This window comes from Pelodiscus sinensis, chromosome 5, assembly GCF_052426305.1.
Source record: "Pelodiscus sinensis isolate ZL-2025 chromosome 5, ASM5242630v1, whole genome shotgun sequence".
Taxonomy (NCBI): Eukaryota; Metazoa; Chordata; order Testudines; family Trionychidae; genus Pelodiscus; species Pelodiscus sinensis.
The window spans coordinates 3,034,003-3,052,002 of record NC_143056.1 but is presented as its reverse complement, the minus strand read 5'-3'; the positions used below and the strand labels follow the sequence as shown (position 1 = coordinate 3,052,002).

The 18,000-nt window shown below is 45.6% G+C and overlaps 1 protein-coding gene across 3 annotated transcripts in view; it reads left to right on the top strand.

The window, feature by feature from the left end:
- MIS18BP1 (MIS18 binding protein 1) overlaps positions 1-18,000 on the top strand; it is a 64,900-nt gene that overhangs the window by 28,141 nt on the left and 18,759 nt on the right. For all 3 annotated transcript variants that reach the window (XM_075926124.1, XM_014572324.4, XM_075926125.2), the window contains exons 7-11: positions 2,925-3,015; positions 4,643-4,791; positions 8,240-8,406; positions 11,298-11,403; positions 15,753-16,662. In XM_075926124.1, the coding sequence (XP_075782239.1) occupies positions 2,925-3,015; positions 4,643-4,791; positions 8,240-8,406; positions 11,298-11,403; positions 15,753-16,662 (1,423 nt within the window). The remainder of the gene's footprint in view (positions 1-2,924; positions 3,016-4,642; positions 4,792-8,239; positions 8,407-11,297; positions 11,404-15,752; positions 16,663-18,000) is intronic.

Below are 18,000 nucleotides of genomic sequence, written 5' to 3'. Positions count from 1 at the left end.
AATGATCTATTAGGATGAATTGAGGGAAGTCTGCATTTATTGGCCACTGCATAAAAAGTCACGCACAACTGCAAAAGTGCAATGGTTCTCTTAGGTCATGGATGCAGTGATAACATCTCTAACCTGCAACCCATTTCCAAACACTAAATGCACAGTGCTGCCAGCTGCATGCAGAGTAGGTTTAAATTAAATTGACTTTTACCCATTCCTATGGCAGTATTTTTCAGTATTCAGTTTAGCAGTTTGCTATTCAAGTGAATTAATTAAAAGTAAGCCACTGAAATAATTGAAATTGACTATGTATCTGTTTCTTGGGGAGGAAAATTGACTACTGTTCTTTTTCTATGTAACACATAATGTACTACATCTTATGGGCTGCTGTCAGTGAACCAAATTAAGTATTCAGATGTCATTTTTTCATAGTGTCGTCTTAGGTGGTCTTAATCAAAAAGCAAAAATATTTTTCCAATGTTCTAATTAAAAATGAGGTGTCAGCACTGAAGATCTTGTTATGATCCTCTTGTTGACAATAGTAACATATATCCCTATACTCAAATAGCCTGACTTTTTTAGCAACTAGGGAGCTGCGCCCACTGCTCACTATGCTTGCCAGCCCCTTCTGTCTGGAGGCTTTCGTGGCCAGGGATCCTGATGATGTCATTCTGTGCGTGGCAGGAAGAACTTTTATATATAGAGAGAGAGATTCAGAAAATAGGAGCTTATCTGGTTCCTTCTGAGAGAGATTGTACTATTTGCTGCTAACTGGCTTCTTTAAACACTGAGTGAACTGGAGGTCAGCTTGCAGGCTTACCCATAATTTCCAAACGTGGAGTGACAGCCAGCCAGGCATAGGGGATGGAAGAGCAGTTGGGAAATTCTGGGTCTTTGATTCCCAAAGCCCAGAATTTAATGACTTAGGTCTGCAGTCACCACACCTGCAGAGTAGTGAAGAGAATGTTGGTTGCCTTTTAAAATTAGTTTGACTCCTTTTAAAGGTCTGCAAATGCAATCATCTTAAGTTGGAGGAGCCAGCTTCCTTAAAATTGCAACAATTTAATAGATTTAAGTAGTTTTCTTAGACTTTTTAGAACAGTGTTTCCCAATTTATTTGGCCATCGAACCCTTTTCAGAATTTCAAGGAACCCCAAGGTTTGTCAAGAAAAAAAAAAGAGGGGGACCCACCAATGCATGAAAATCACATTCCTTCCAAAGACCTCACCCCTCTCTGTTCCCCTCCTCTCCATCACTTGCTATCCCCAGCCCTTATATACTCTCACTGGGTTGAGACAGGAGGTGCGGGCTCTGGGGCGGGAATGAGGGATTTGGGTGTGGGAAGGCGTGAGAAGTGCAAGCTCTGGGAGGGAATTTGGATGCAGGAGAAGGGGACGCTGGCTCAGGGAGGAGGCTCCAGGCTGGGGAGTGTGGGGCTCAGGTGGAAGGTTGGGGTGCCGAGCAAGTCACAGGCTTGTGGATGTGAGGGTGCAGGAGTTTGGGTTGGATATATGAAGGGCTTAGGGCAAGAAGGTTGTGAGTATGATGGGCTCAGGACACAGATTTGCCATGTGTGGATGGTGCAGGAGTGCTGTGACAGAAGACTGAGGATGTGGGAAGGCAGGAGTGTGGGGATGTAAGAGGCTCAGGACGGGGTTCCAGTGTATGATAGGCTCAGATTTGGGGTCAGGTGGTGCAGGAGTGTTATGATGCTGCAGTGAGATGGGGGTTTGGCCCCAATTGGGGGCATGTTGGCCAGGCTTCATTTGACATATTTTATTTAAAAACTCAAAAGGTTTTAACATTGTCTTTATTTATGAGAGGGGCGAGGAACCTGTTTTGAGTCAAGGGTCACTGACCCACAGAAAAGTCAGTTGGGGCCACACAAGTGAGATGCAAAAAAAACCCCCCAACAACCCTCCAAAACCCCCCAAGCCTCACTAATGTGGTCCGAACTGTGCTGGTGCAGGCAGGGGACAGGGTGCTGCTGGGTGCTAGGATGGGTAGCAGGGGACTGGGGACAGGGTGGTGCTGGGTGCTGCAGTGGGTGGCAGGGTGCTGGGGTCAGGGACAGGGTGGTGCTAGGTGCTAGGGTGGATGGCATAGTGCTACGGCTAGGGCCAGGGTGCTGCTGGGGTGAGTGGCAGGGTGCTGGGACCAGGGCCAGGGTCCTGGGGTGGGCGGCAGGATGCTGGCACTGGGGACAGGGTGCTTCTGGGTGCTGGGGACAGTGCTGGTGGGGACAGGGTACTCATGGGGGGGGTCTGGGCAGGTGACGGGCAGCTGGGATCAGTACCTGGCAGTCCTGTGATTGCACTTCCCCTCTCCAAACCGTTGGCGTGCGCACTGCCTGAGCAGCAGGGGCTCTTGCACTCCATCAACTTACTTCCGTGATGCTGTCCTGCGTGGGCGGGGGGCGGGGAGGGAGGAGTCCCAGGGCAGAGAGCGCTGCCTGCGCAGTCGGAGCTGTGTAGACCCGGGTCTCCTGACCTCCCCTCCCCTTCCTCCCCCCCGCACGGTGCAGAAAGGCCGCGGAACTAAGTTGCTGGGTGCCACAACCCCAGCTGTTCAGGCAGCGCGCGCCGGCTCCTTTGGGGAGGGGAAGTGCTTCTCTCCCTGCTGTGGGTCACGTGGGGTCACCCCTGTCCGGCACCTCCCTAGTATGCCGGCCAGGAGCAACTGTTCCCCCTGCTCCTGCCTTCCTATGCCTCTGCGTCACCAGGGAGGAACAGAAAACAAGCTAGCCGGCTCCCTCTCTTTCAGAGGGGTGGGGGAATGCTGGCTCTTCGCGGAACCCCAGGGTTCCATGGGAAACACTGTTTTAGAAAATGAAGATGATCCTGTATTGCATTTCTTACTGTGAAAGGGGGAGAAATGCTGGAGAAGGTATTAATATTTTAGGCATTATTAACACTCTCCTTTGTTTCAAACAGGATTTCCATGCAAATTCATCAATAGGTTTAAATGTGGATTTCCAAAACTATGGAAACAATATATTGAGAATTTTCTTGAGGAACTAAAGAGGTAAATTTTAGAAGGCCTTTATTTTTTCAGTGCTAACTTCATAGTGTAGAGTGAATACTTGTTTTTAAGAACTATGCAATACAATTGTGTAGGGATGTTAACTGTCATATTCTTGAATTTTTAGCAGTTACGTGTGCTTATGCTGGGGTGGGGCAAAGGGGGGGCCAATGCTCTCGCTTTTAAACTTTCCCATCTGCTGCCCCTCCCCCATGGCTGCTGATAGAGGCAGCAGCGCAGGGGGCAGGCAGCTCCACAGGAGCGGACGTCTGGGAAGCCATCTCACCACGTATACCGGCTCCCACCTACCCTTCCCCTCCCTCCTGTGCTGCTACCTCAGATACAGAGGCAGGATGGGGGGCGGAGGTGGTGCTCCCACCTGCCCCTCCAGCTGGCGCTCGGGACATGCAGAAAGCCAGCTTAAAAGCTGATTCCCTGCATGTATCAGCTCTTACCTGCTCTTTCCCCTCACCCCCATGCTGCTTCCTTTGATAGTGAGACAGCAGCATGGGGATGGAAGGCAGGCGGCTCCACAGGAGCTGATACGTCCGGAGAGCTGGCTTGAAAGCCGGCTTCCCGCATGTTCTAGTCCCTGCCTGCCTCCCAACTCTCCACGCTGTTGCTGCCTCTCTATCAGAGTAGCAGCACAGGGTGGAGAGTGAAGGTGGCTCTGCAGGATCTGGTGCTCATGGGAAGCTGCTTTTAAGAAGTTTGCTTCCCCTCAAGCCCCAGCTTTTCCCCCCGGATGCTGCAGCCTCTGAGAGGGAGCAGAAGGGGCAGACAGCTCTGTGGGAACAGGCACATGCGGGGAGCTGGCTTAAAAGACACAGAGGCGGCAAGGGGGGTGTGTTCATGCAGTTGTTTGGGCTTATGGGTTAATCCTGTCTTATTGGTTAATTGTTTAAATGACTATACACTAACATCCCTGCAACCGCAGTTTAGTAGCTGTTAGTCTAGGCTATGTTCTAAGCAAATTCTTAGTAGCCAATATAGTAGATGTAAAATAGAGGTTAGGAGACTTTGTCTACTGTGCATGGAAGAGTATGAGAGAGAGGGTACATCTACACAGAAGGGCTCAAATCAAATTAAGCTTCGCTACTTCATCTACGTCAATTGCATAGCTTAAGTCAGCTTTTGGCACTGTATACACAGCAGGAAGGCGAAGGAAGAACACTCTTCCTTCAATTTCCCTTACTCCTCATGAAATGAGAGTTACCATGAGTCGGAGTAAGAAGTCCTCCAGCTTGACATTATTTTGAAATAAAGGCTTATAAGTGTAGACACACTCAGAATAAAGTCAGTTGTTCCGACAACGTTGCTGTGTAGACCTAGCCAGAGAGACAAGTGTAGCTACACTGAGTTAGCTGCAGTGGTGCCATCAGGATACTCGTTTTCACTGGCTTGGAGTCTGTTGTAGTTTATTTAGAGTAGGGGTTTGCATCAGTGCAGCTGGATTTATCCAGTAGTGTCAGATTGTGGGGACAAGGGAAGAACAGCATACAAAGCTTTTTAATTTGTGAGTTTACTGTGTTTTGTATAAAATAGTGTTTCACCATGTTCTTCAGCTAAACAATATTAAACACTGACAAATTTTGTTTTCCTATTTTTTTCTTAAACTTCAAAACATTAGCAAAGAACAAGATACTGATGAGGCTGGCAATGAAAAAATCAGTTCTATGGATGCGGTGGAAGTAGAAGAAGAGTTAATGGGAGACTTAAAAAAACAACCCATAACACAAAACACCACTTATGAAGTCGCACTAAATAATGAGAACAGATGTGAGTACTCTTCTTGGTATTTTTGGTCAAAATTGTTAGTACGGATTGAACCTCCGAAATCTGGGACTCTGGTCTGGCAACATCTGTGATCCACTTGTGTAACCACTCAAGAAAGAAATCTTAGAGTCATTGTAGATAGCTCCCTGAAAACATCCACTGAGTGTGCAGCAGCAGTCAAAAAAGCTAACAATGTTGGGAATCATTAAGACAGAAATAGATGACAGAAAATGTTATATTATATCTATTTCAATTCGTGGTACATTCACAGATACTACATGCAAATTAGGGATGTCAGTGTGTAGTTGACTACATGATGATCCGATAAGCCTAGACTTATCGATTAATCCCGTTGACCACATACACTTGTGCCCCCCCCGCCACTGTATCAAAAGGAACAAAGGGTGGGGAGTGGGAGCCGGTGCCTGTGAGGAGCTGGCTTTTAAGTTGGCTCCTCGCAAGCACTGCATCTCGCAGAGTCAACTGCCACCCCCATGCTGCTGCCTCTGATAGAGAGGCAGCTGCAAGGAGGGGGTGGTGGGGCAAGTGGGAGCTGGCTTTCAAGCCGGCACCCCACACATATCAGCTCCTGTGGAGCCACCTGCCCCTTCCGTCAGTGCTGCTGAACCTCTGTCTGCAGAGCTGCCTGACGCTCCCCTTGCTGCATCCCCATGAGCACCAGCTCCGCCTGCCCCCTCCCCCCAGTCAGAAGTAGCAGGGCAGGGGAGGCTGCTCTGTGGGATGCTAGTGCAGCCCCTGTCCGTGGGGAGCTAAGGCCCCCTGTGGACAGGGACTACCTCCACCCCACACTGCTGCCTCTGTATCAGAGGCTGCAGGGTGGCAGGCAGGCACTCTTCTGCACCCCTGGGGGCTATCGAATAGTCATGTAAGCACTAACATTTGGAGATACATAAGTAAAATTTGGGTAATGTATTGAATTGGAAAAGATTCAGAAAAAGGCACCAACAATTATTAAGGGTATAAAAAGAACATCCATAGAAGAAGAGATTAATAAAACCTGCATTTTCAGCATGGAAAAGTGATGAATGATGATGGGGTATAATAGAGGTCTATAAAAGCATGACTACTATGGAGAAAGTAAAGAAAGAAGTGTTACTCCTTCTCAGAACACAAGAGCTAGGGGCCACAAAATGAAATGAATAGGCAGCAGGTTTAAAAAAACACCAAGGGAGACATTTCTTCTACCAATGCATAGTCAACCTGTGGAACTCTTTGAGCATGTTTGCCAGAGGATGTGAAGGTCGAGACTGTAGCATGGTTCAAAAAAGAACTGACAGGTTCATGGAGGAGAGATCCATCAACAGCTATTAGCCAGGATGGGCAGGAATGCCAGTGATCTCCAATCTTTTCAAGCAGGAGATCACTCTCTTTGAATTTAAGTGCAATCCAGGATTTACCTCAAAGCCAAATACCCTTGCCCCGCCTCCTTTGTGCCCCTTCTCCAAGGCCCCGCCTCTGCTCGCTCCATCCTTCCTCCCTCCCCCATCCTTCCTCTCTTTCATCAGGCAGGGGCAGAGGGCTGGGGTGCAGGCTCTGGTCTTGGGTTAAGGAATTTGGAGTGTGAGGGTCTCTGAGCTGAGCCTGGGTCAGGGAGTTGGGGGTTCAGGGTACAGGCTCTGTAAGGGAGTTTGGGTCTGGGGGGGCACAGGGCTAGGGCAGGGCCTTGGGGTGGAGGACGGGTTTATGACTGGGACGGGGGGCAGGATGCAGGCTCTATCTGGACACTGCTTACCACAGGTAGTGCTGTGGGGCTAAGGCAGGCTCACCCTGCCCTGGCCCTGCACCACTCTCAAAAGCAGCCAGCAAACTCCCTCCCTCCCAGGCCCTGTTGTGCCCCCCTCCATTCTGTGGAGATAGGATACAGGGTGGGAGAGGAGGCACCTTGGCGTCAGCGCCCCTCCTCTCCCTTCTCTTCCCTGCCCTGCACAGCAAGTAGAAGCAGGGAACAGCTCCAAGGCAAAGGGCAGGAGGAGCAGCAGTGCGGGGAAGGGCAGCTGAAGTGCCGGCATTTGATAGCCTCTTGGCCAAACCTGTCAGGATCCCCCGTCAGAGGCGCCAAGATGGACCAGTCGATCCCGATAGACTGGTTGGTGACCACTGCCTCTGATTGCAGAAACTGGAAATGGGTGATGGCAAGGATCACTTGGTGACTACCTGTCCTGTTCATTCCCTCTGGCACACCTGACATTGGCCACTGTTAGAAGACAGGATACTGGGCTAGATGGACCTTTGGTCTGACCTGGTCTGGCCCTTCTCTTTTTATCTCTCGATATAAAACAACTTCCTGCTGTGCGCCAGAGTGGTGTCAGCACGTCACTGTGTCCTGCTGCCCCCTCTGCCCTCAGAAACCAGTGGGTCCTACTCCCGGCCATTCCTGCACTTCTGGCCCTCCAGCCCTGCACCAAGGCAGCCCCTCTCCATGGGCAGTAGGGCTCTACCAGCATGTCCGCCCGCAGTACCACTTCAGTACCACTGCCCCCCCGCGAGCGCTTGCCCTGGCCCTGTACATCTGCGTTCAAGGCAGAGCAGGGTGAGCGATCCACCTGTGCCCCAAAATCAGCCAGGATCATGCTGCAGAGCAGGGATGGCAACAGGCTGCCCAGCAGCCATGCCCCACTCAGCGCCACGGCAGCAGGGCTTGCTCTGTGGCCTCCTGCCGAGCGTTGAAACATTGAGCCGCTGCCACGGCCTGGCCCGGCCCGTCTGGGACAGACACCGAGCCTGCCCCCTCTGTGCTGGAGGGAAGGGCTGCTCTGTGCTGGGGGACTCCTGCCTGGGCTCCCCTCCCCAAGCCAGGGACGGAGAGCGAGGTCCCTCCGAGCGAGGGTAATGGAATGGGGCTCCTCATCATAGGCATGGTGGCAAAGGGACACGCAGCATAAGGGGGAGCAGAGAACAGCAACACACAGGAAGTGGGGTACACAGGGCTCTGGGGGAAGCAGGGACACTCAAGACGGGGCTCAGAGAACAGGGCCCCTCTCTGTTGAAGGTGATCGTGGGTTCCCCCTGCTGTTGTGCTGTATTTTATCTCTGTGTAAAAAAACATTTCCTGCCACCCCTCTGCTGAGTGGCCTCCCCCTTCCTTCCTCTCTGGTGCTTGGGTGAGCCAGGACTGCCACACCACAGCCCTGGTCTGGTGGCCAGGGGGAGAGCAGTGGCTGACATAGCCCTGACCCTCCCAGGCAGCCGGAGAGTGGAGGGTGTGGAGACCGGGGCTGGCGCTGCCTCGGCCATCCACCGTGGCTGGGGGAAGAGCTGGGACTGCCTACCCCCAGAGAGTGGTTTTATGTAAATGTGATATTCTGAACTTGACTGCATTTTGATTTATGCCTCTAATAATACTTAAGATTACTTTTAAAATACAATCATTGTGATGTGTAAAAAATCCAGAACTATCCTGCTTCTAATAGGATTTTGTGTGTGTGTATAGATCTAACACCCAAATGCCATCCTGTGCAAAATGATCCAGATGCAAGTTATAGCCGTAGCGGTCGGCGCATTAAACCACCACTGAATTACTGGTGTGGAGAACGAGAATTTGTTGATAATAAACTAAATGTTACTATGGAAGAGGGTGGAAAAAACTACTTGAGTTTGGTAAGACTTTTCTGCATCTTATTACTTTATCATCATTCTATCATTATTGTATAATAATTTCAAAACTATCAAAGGTGACTTTTGTACACCACGAATTCTTAATTCAGTAGTTTTTTACCTTTATTTAAATTGTGGACTACTTTGCGAGGATCCTTTCTTCAGCATAAGGATGGCTCAGTGGTTAGCATTCTAGCTTGGAACGCAAGAGTTGTGGGTTAAAGTCCCTGATCACAAACTCCTTATATTATCTGGGCAAGTTAATTAGGGCTCTTTCTAGTCTGATGTTCCTTTGCACTTTGTGTTAGCAACCGTCAGCTAATTCTAACACTGGGACAGGGTGGCCAACAAGTTTGGGACGAAGAGCCAAAATAGTTGTGGATAGAGTGCAAAGAACCACGTATTATATATTTATATTTATATATCTATCTATAGTGATATAAAATGTAGTGATAAAAATAACATTGCAGGACATTTTAGACAAAAAAAAATAAAAAAGTCTCTAGTCATTTAAATAATTCATGGCCAGTCCATAGATCTTCAGAGAACTTGACAAGGAAAAGACATCAAATTTAAAAAAAACAAAAACCTTTAAAATACAGTAATAGTCTCACACTAAAAAAAGCATCTCCACCTTGTATTTAAAATTTAACACTACTGCCCTATTAAGTCCTGTGAGCTTTTTAAAATTAAACTGTACTGAGAAGTAAATTAGCACAATTTGAAGTGCCCATTTCACTCCAGCTTGTTGATTTCTGGTATGGTTTCCTCTTTTTTTTTTAACTTATGAAGATTGTGGCTTTTTTATAGTTCTGGAAATTCAGGTCTGTCCCACACTGAAAATATGAGAGGTTCAAAACAATAAGGAAGACACTCAGATCTGGGGTAGCTGGGAGATGCGGGGGGGGGGAGGGGGGAGGAAGGAAGGAAGGAAGGTAAGTGTCTGTGAATTGATATTAGAGGTGGGGAGAGTGGGACGTCTGTGAGCTAATGGTATTAGAGGTGATAACTGGGGAAGCTGGCAACGGGGTTTGTTGGAAGGGAAGGTACCAGGGTTGGTATTAGTGTGGTATGTCCTGTGGTTGTTGGTAAGAATCATCTTGAGGTTAGGTGGTTGTCTATAGGACAATAGAACACCACTTGTCATCACCTACAACCCCCCACTTAAACCTGTCCAACACATTATCAATAAACTACAACCTATACTGGAACAGGATACCATACTCCAAGAGGCTCTGGGAGACAGACCCATAGTCTCCTATAGACAACCACCTAACCTCAAGATGATTCTTACCAACAACCACAGGACATACCACACTAATACCAACCCTGGTACCTTCCCTTGCAACAAACCCCGTTGCCAGCTTTGTCCACATATTCACTCTGCTGATACCATTATTGGACCTAACCAAGTGAGTTATAAGATCAAGAACACATATTCCTGCGCATCCAGAAATATAATCTATGCTATCATGTGCCGAAAGTGTCCGTCTGCTATGTACATTGGACAAACATCTCAGACACTTCGCCAAAGGATTAATGCCCACAAAACAGATATCAGACAAGATCACAAAGAAAAATCAGTTTCTTGCCATTTTAACCAGAAAGGACACACTCTCAATGACTTAACCACCTGCATTCTGCTACAAAGACCTTTTACATCTGCACTTGAAAGGGAATCCTCTGAACTGTCATTCATGTTAAAATTCGACACTCTCCGGGAAGGAATGAACAAACACTCAAACTATCTTACCCATTACCAAGATAGCTTCCCCAATTATCACCTCTAATACCATTAGCTCACAGACATCCCACTCTCCCCACCTCTAATATCAATTCACAGACACTTACCTTCTTTCCTCCCCCCCCCCCCGCATCCCCCTCCTGTTCTGAAATGTGATTTGTCCTTTTCATATGTGTTCATTTTTTTTAATTGTATCCTTTGGTATATATGGTTGTGACTATTTTCTTCCACTATTTGATCTGAGGAAGTGGGTCTGGCCCACGAAGGCTCATCATCTAATAAACCATCTTGTTAGTCTTTAAAGTGCTACATTGTCCTGCATTTTGCTTCAGTGTAAACCAGGGACATGCTGATTCTTTTTTTGCCCTGGAATTTAAATATGTCATCTGTGTTGGCTGCCTTATTCTGCACCCATGAAGACTTTGAGTTTAAGGTGCTTCAGTCCCCCTGCTCTAACCCAATCCTCCTCCTCTTCTTGCAGAGCCAGGCACCCCCCAGCTCCCCTGCTCTAACCCAATGCACCCCGCCTCCTCCAGAGCCAGGCATCTCCAGTCGTTCCCCCCCTCCCCCCAAACTCAATGCCTGGGTCTCACTGAAGCTGCCACCATGTGCTTCTCCTCCCAGGCGCTGGGGCGCGTGCGCAGAGTAGCTGGCTGTGAGCAGTTCAGAACTAGCGGCAAGCGGCTCAGAACTAGCAAGAGCTGCATTTCTTTGAGCAAAGAGCTGTGGGTTGGCCACCCCTGCACTAGGCAAACTTTGATCATGGTTGCATTCAAGTGTCTCTGGGAACCTTAAGAGGACTGGACTTCGCTATAAACAGCTAGCTGGTATCATTGTTTGATGCATTGCTGGTTTACCATTGTGATATGGAGAGCTCCACGAACCTCAGTTTGAGACTTACTTTCTTAGTTGAAGTCATCCTGTAAATTAAAGGAAACCTGACCCACTATTTTGGTCTTGCTGTCTGGTGTCCCATGTGAAATTTGTACAAACGTCACTATTTGCAAAATACAGTGCCATATAGCTTTTTACCAACCCCTCAGCCCGCCATCTCAGAATGCAACACAAAGAATTTATGCTTAAGTACTGGTTTTACTATAGCTGACATGTTTAATTTCTGGCAAATACATTTATTTTCTTATTTTACAAGGTATGTAGTAATGAACGATCCAAAAAGAAAACCATTTCCAGCTTTCCAAATAGCAGAGAGCATACAGCAGAGAAAAGTGAAGGAAAAACTAAAAGCCAATGCAAAGGTAAGAATGGCCATGTTTGCAAGCTACTAAATACATTTTCCTCCTGAAGTAATTGTAAATTGGAAAGATGATCTAGTAAATGTGAGCCTATAGCAAAAACCATTAAAACTTTTTAATACATCTTGATAGCTGGTTGACTTTTGTGATAATTAAAGCAACGTTGTCCCCTAGTTTTATCTCCAAAAGATAGGTGGTGTGAAAGAGAGCGAGAATACAAACGTAACGAAGAGACAGATTGGTTATCTGCTGTAAATAGGAATGGAAACAGGTTGGTTGTTCAAAATTTCTGCTACCAGCCAGTGAATCTGAACACACGAGGCTTGGTGTTGACAGTATATGACAACCGGAAAAAAAAAAGGGGGGGTCACCAATCTGCTTCATTTTCCAAACTGGGTGAAGTGCAGCAAGGTAAGCAGCCTGCACTAGATCATCAACTTTTAGTTTTATGGGTTATTCTGGGCATGGCAACTCTTATTCCCCACAGAGCTGGACCTGACTCCCCACTTTGGGTGGTGTAGGCTGGCACATAGGACTGCTCTGGTTTTGAAGGGACAGAGGTGCAACCACTCCCTGGGTTGAATATGGGGAGGGCTCTCCCCCTCTCTCTCTCCTCCCCCCCCTCCCCCCCACACACACAGCAGGCCTTTTCCTCCTCATGTATGCTTCATTAAAACCAGACAGAGAAATCATGGTGTCTAGAAACCCACAAAAAACTAAGTTAAGAACAGAAGTTAGTGTCCTTTTTGAAACAACTAGAGCCTCTCGTATAGAATTCTTTATTGCACGAAGGGAGTATTTTATTTTGGCTGGATCTTATCCAAAGTAAAAACTCATGTCGCTGAATGATTTGGATTGAGTAAAACAGTTGCTTTTTCTATTGACTTTGTTCCATATTTATTTAGTGCTTTAGATTCTGTCTGTCAGGTGCTCTGAACTGAAATCCAAGCAGATTTGTTTTCTAGGAAGAGCCCTGTTCCCAGGTAGGCCTGCTGCCCCATTTTTGTGAGCAAGAAGGGCGGTTGCATTTTTAAATGGGACTACTGCCTTAATGGCTCAATTCTGCCTCTGTAATGACTTGAGGACTCCCATTGACTTCAGGGGTCAGAATATGTCCTTATGCAGTTGAGAGGGTAATATCTTGCCCTGATACAAAAACTTGGAGGGAGATGTAATGAGTGCAGCATGTTCTCAGTGACCTAGAACAGCTTACATGGTTGCTGACATTTTGGGAGTTTGACTCCTTCTTGCCATACTTGCAAGAGTAGTTTCACTTGTGTAAATAAGGTGAATTTGCTTTCAGGATCGTGACCTCATTGTGGCATGCAGGGATTAGGGCTGTAAAAAAATCCTTTAAAAATGTAACATTGTAACTATTAAAACTCCTAGTGGTTACACACACTGCTGGCCCTGCATTATAAAGCTTATGTATAATCTTTAAACTGCAGAGCCCACAGCGCAGTCAGCTGTGCAGGAATGGGGCTGACAGCCAGGAGCTGGCTGCGCTGTGCGTTGTGCAATATAACCGTTATACTGCAGAGCCCGCAGTGCGGAGACACCGCTAGCTCCTGGGGAGCAGATGTGTAACTGTAATGGAAACCAATAAATCATAAACCACTAGGACTGGAACAGACCTCAAGAGGCCGTCAAGTCCAGTCCCCTGCCCTCACGGCAGGACCAAGCACTGTCTAGATCAGCGGTTCCCAACCTTTTCCAGATGGGGACCCATTTTGACAATTCAGGAAGAGCTGGTGACCCAAGGCAGTTCAAAAACGGGGGGAGGAGGGAGGGCAGAGTCACCTGGGAAGACATTTGGCAACCCTTTTGAAATGTAATGGTGACCGATATTTGGGTCCCGACCCATAGGTTGGGAAACCCTGATCTAGATCATCCCTGATAGAAGTCTGTCTAACCTGTTCTTAAATATCTCCAGTGATGGAGATTCCACAACCTCCCTGGGCAATTTATTCCAGTGTTTAACCACCCTGACAGGTAGGAAGTTTTTCCTAATGTCCAACCTAAACCTCCCTTGCTGCAATTTAAACCCATTGCTTCTTGTCCTGTCCTCAGAGGCCAAGGAGAACAATTTCTCTTCCTCCTCCTTGTAACTCCCTTTTAGATGCTTGAAAACCACTATCATGTCCCCCTCAGTCTTCTCTTTTGTAAACTAAACAAGCCCAATTCTTTCAGTCTTTCCTCATAGCTCATGCTTTCTACACCTTTAATCATTCTTATTGCTCTTCTCTGGACCTTCTCCAATTTCTCCACATCTTTCTTGAAATGTGGTGCCCAGTACTGAACACAATACTTCAACTGAGGCCTAATAAGCGCAGAGTAGAGCAGAACAATTACTTCTCATGTCTTGCTTACAACAGTCCTGTTAATGCATCCCAAAATCATGTTTGCATTTTTTTGCAACAGTCTCATACTGTTGACTCATACTTAGCTTGTGGTGCACTATGACCCTTAGATCTTTTTGCAGTACTCCTTCCTAGACAATTGTTTCGCATTCTGTATGTTTGAAGCTGATTGATCCTTCTTAAGTTGAGTACTTTGCATTTGTCCTTATTAAACTTCATCCTGTTTACCTCAGACCATTTCTCTAGTTTGTCCAGATCATTTTGAATTATGACCCTGTGCTCCAAAGCACTTGCAGCCCCTCGCAGTTTGGTATCATCTGCAAACTTAAAAAGCATACTGTCTATGCCATCATGTAAATTGTTGATGAAGATATTGAACAGAACCAGTTCCAAAACAGACCTTTGCGGAGCCCCACTTGTTATGACCTTCCACTATGACTGTGAACAGTTACCCTTTCTCAGCCAGTAGTTACTATCCAGCCAGTTATGCACCTACCTCATAGTTGCCCCATCTTGGTTGTATTTCCCTAGTTTACTGATAAGAAGGTTATGTGAGACCATATAAAATGCTTTACTAAAGTCTATGTATTTCATGTCCATCGCTTCTTGCCTATCCACAAAACTCGTTATCCTATCAAAGAAAGCTACCAGTTTGGTTTGACGTGATTTGTTCTTTACAAAACCATGCTGGCTGTTACCTATCACCTTATTATCTTCCAGATGTTTGCAGATAAATTCTTTAACTACTTTGTTCCATTATCTTCCCTGGCACAGAAGTTAAACTGACTGTCTTTTCCTTTCTGATCTTGCCCCTGCATAATTGTGTTATTTGCTTAGATTCATCCTTTGTAATTTGACCTAGTTTCTACTTTTTATATGACTCCTTTTTGATTGTTAGAACATGTAAGATCTGGTCAAACCCAAGTGGTCTCATACCATACTTCCTATCTTTCCTACGCTGTGGTATAGTTTGCGTTTGGGTCCTTAATAATGTCGATTTGAAAAACTGCCAAATCTCTTCAGTTATTTTTCCTCTTAATCTTGCTTCTCATGGGATCTTACCTACCAGCTCTCTGAGTTAATGAAAATCTGCCTTCCTGAAATTATCTCTGCTTTCCTGTTCTCCCTTAGGGGAGGTGATGTTTATCAGTTGATAAGATCATGTTTATTGGTTAACCGTTTTGGTTACACTTTTGTATCCCTGGTAGGAATAGGATAGAACAGACTTAGGCTGTGTCCAGACTCAAGGGTTTTTTCGAAAAAAGTAGCCTTTTTTCGAAAAAACTTCACTTGCGTCTAGACTACAGCCGTGTTCTTTCTAAATTAAATTGAAAGAACGCGGCTTTTCTTTCGACAGCGGTAAACCTAATTTCACGAGGAAGAACGCCTTTTTTCGAAAGTGCTCTTTCGAAAAAAGGCGTTCTTGAAAGCAAACAGGGCTTTTTAGAAAGAGAGCATCCAGACTCCCTCGGTGCTTTCTTTCGAAAAAGCGGCTTGCTTTTTCGAAAATACTGCTTGCAGTCTAGACACTCTTTTTCAAAAGTATCTTTCGAAAAAGCCTCTTTCGAAAGAGGCTTGCAGTCTAGACATAGCCTTAGAGTTAACGCTGTTAACTGGCACCAATTCCCACTAGTTTTACATTATTATTTCTGTATGTTTGGGAGGAAAGCTGGCTTAAGGCAGCTACTTCCTTCCCTAGCATGAAGAGATGGACACCCTCCTAATCTGTGGAACCCTAATCTCCAGATAGTCTGATCCAGAGGTTTCTGTGGAGTCAGGATTTGCACACTGGGAGTTACTGCTTGCCTCTGTCCTGTGTTTTATTTTCTGCCAGTGTAAGTGGAAGAGAGCATCCAGTTTTAACAATTGTACAAAAGGGTACAATGCGGCTGCAGTAGGGGCCATAAGGTATTATTTAACAGTGTGCAATGCTGCATCTCAGTAAAAACCTTGGTTTATGTAAAAACAAACTTTATATCATTTTTCTTTTAGGAAAAATCTATGTGAAGAGAGCAAATTCCAAAAGAGAAATTGGGCCCAGTGACAAAAGAGACTCTAGGCGTTTTGTTTCAGATCCTGATGAAAGTGACTATGAAGCTGAACTTAATAATGATAAAAGGGCTGTTGTTACATTGACACCCTTGAAGCATAAAAAGGTGTGTGAGAATAAGCTAAAATATAATAGCTGGACTACAGAAAAAAGTGCAGCACAAAGTATTTCAAAATATGGAAATGAGACCAGAAATTACAAAACAAACTCTGGCAGAGAACTAAAGACTTGCCAGTATTCTCTACGGTCACAGAAACATTTTTGTCAAGACACACTGTCTACGGAAGACTCCTCAAGCAAGGACGAGGAAGATTCCAATGAAGATATCCCTCTGTCAGTCAAAAGGAAAACAAAACCCTCTTTGGAAAGAGAGATTTATAAATCTTCCTCTGATGCTAGGAGTTCACAGAATGAGACAAAGAAGAAATCCTTTGAGCAAAGGAAAACAGAAGATTCTGCAGCCACGTTCTCTCACGATAGACAATTGAAAATAGATTTGTCTGGCCAGAAGAACCAATCGGAAAAGGAACCTCAAGGAAAGGCACCTGCTGGTGGGCCCAGCAGTGCCCCTTTGACTGACCGGAGAGTAAGCACAAGGAAAGCGAATATCAACCCTCCGAAGTATGTGTTTGAGTCAGACAGCGAGGAAGAGCAGGCTGATAGAGAATTTCAAAGAAAAGAAAAGAAATCAAAAGTATCTGTCAAAATACATGATCACAAGATTATCAACAGTGCAAAGTCTTCAGCAGTGAAGTCAAAGGAATCTGACAGGAGAGAGATGAAGAATTTCTTTGAGCCTTTCCCAGGTGCAACTGAAGACTGGACTGAAAAGGAGCTACAGAAACTACAGAGGCAAGCATTTATGCTTGGTAACCAAAAAAAACCCAAAGCACTTTACCAGGACTTTTAAGGAATTAATTAGTCTTGGGCATTTAGATTAGGTTAGCATTACTTGGGTTATTTTTCAGTCAAGGTGGAGTAAAGGAGTGCGTGTTTACTATGTGCTCAGACTATTCTGTTTGTTCTTGTTTCATTTTCATCCGTTCTCTTTTTTTTAATTTGGAACTTTGGAACTTTTTTTTTCCAGACTCTCCCCCCCCCCCCCCCCAAAAAAAAGGCCATGAGTTTTGCTTATTTTTCCAGCCAATAAAACGCTGTAAACCTAAAAATAAACATAGAAATGAAAAACTTAAAAAACAATGAATAGTCTAGTAGCACCTTAAAGACTAACAAAACATGTAGATGGTATCATGAGCTTTCGTGGGCAAACCCACTTCTTCAGATGACTGGAGTATTAAAAGTCCAGATCCAAGAATAAATAAGGAAAAGGATTGCAGAAGAAAAAAGGAGGGGAAAGGGGGGAAAAAAGAGAGATGGTTCAAATAGTTATAAGAGACTAAGAACAATTAGTACATCCATTGGTTGGTTGGTTAAGGCATTAGGATGTGGAAGGTAGTGTGAGAGCCAGCTGATGTCTCTGTTCATTCCATTTACAATTAAACTTGTAAAATGAAAGGTTAAAATTAAACTTTTAAATGAAGAGTTGGAACTTAACTTCATTTAAAAGTTTAATTCTTATAAGAATGAATGAACAGAGACATCAGCTGGCTCACACACTACCTTCCACATCCTAATGACTTAACCAACCAACCAAACAATGGTGGTGCTAATTGTTCTTATCAGACTCTTGTAACTTGAACAATCTATTCACTAGAACGAGAAGTCCTGTGGCACTATAGACTAACAGTTCTATTGGAGCATAAGCTTTAGTGGGCAAAGACCCACTTCGTCAGATGCATGTAGTGGAAATTCCAGAGGCAGGTATCAATATACAGGCATAAGAAAAGAGTTCCAATCAAGAATAAGGCTAGAGATAACGAGGTCAATTCAGTCAAGGAGGATGAGGCCCACTTCTAGCAGCTGATGTGGAGATGTGAACACCAAGAGAGGAGAAACTGCTTTTGTAGTTAGCTAGCCATTCACAGTCTGAATCTATTCACTGTCTTTTTTCTCCTTTTCTTCTTCTCCTCCTTCCCCCCTCTTCCCTTATTTATTCTTGGATCTGGACTTTTAATACTCCAGTCCTCAGAAGAAGTGGGTTTTGCCTACAAAAGCTCATGATACCATGTACATATTTTGAATAGTAATAGAGATGTAGCCATGTTAGTCTGCTCTAGCTGAAACAAAAGA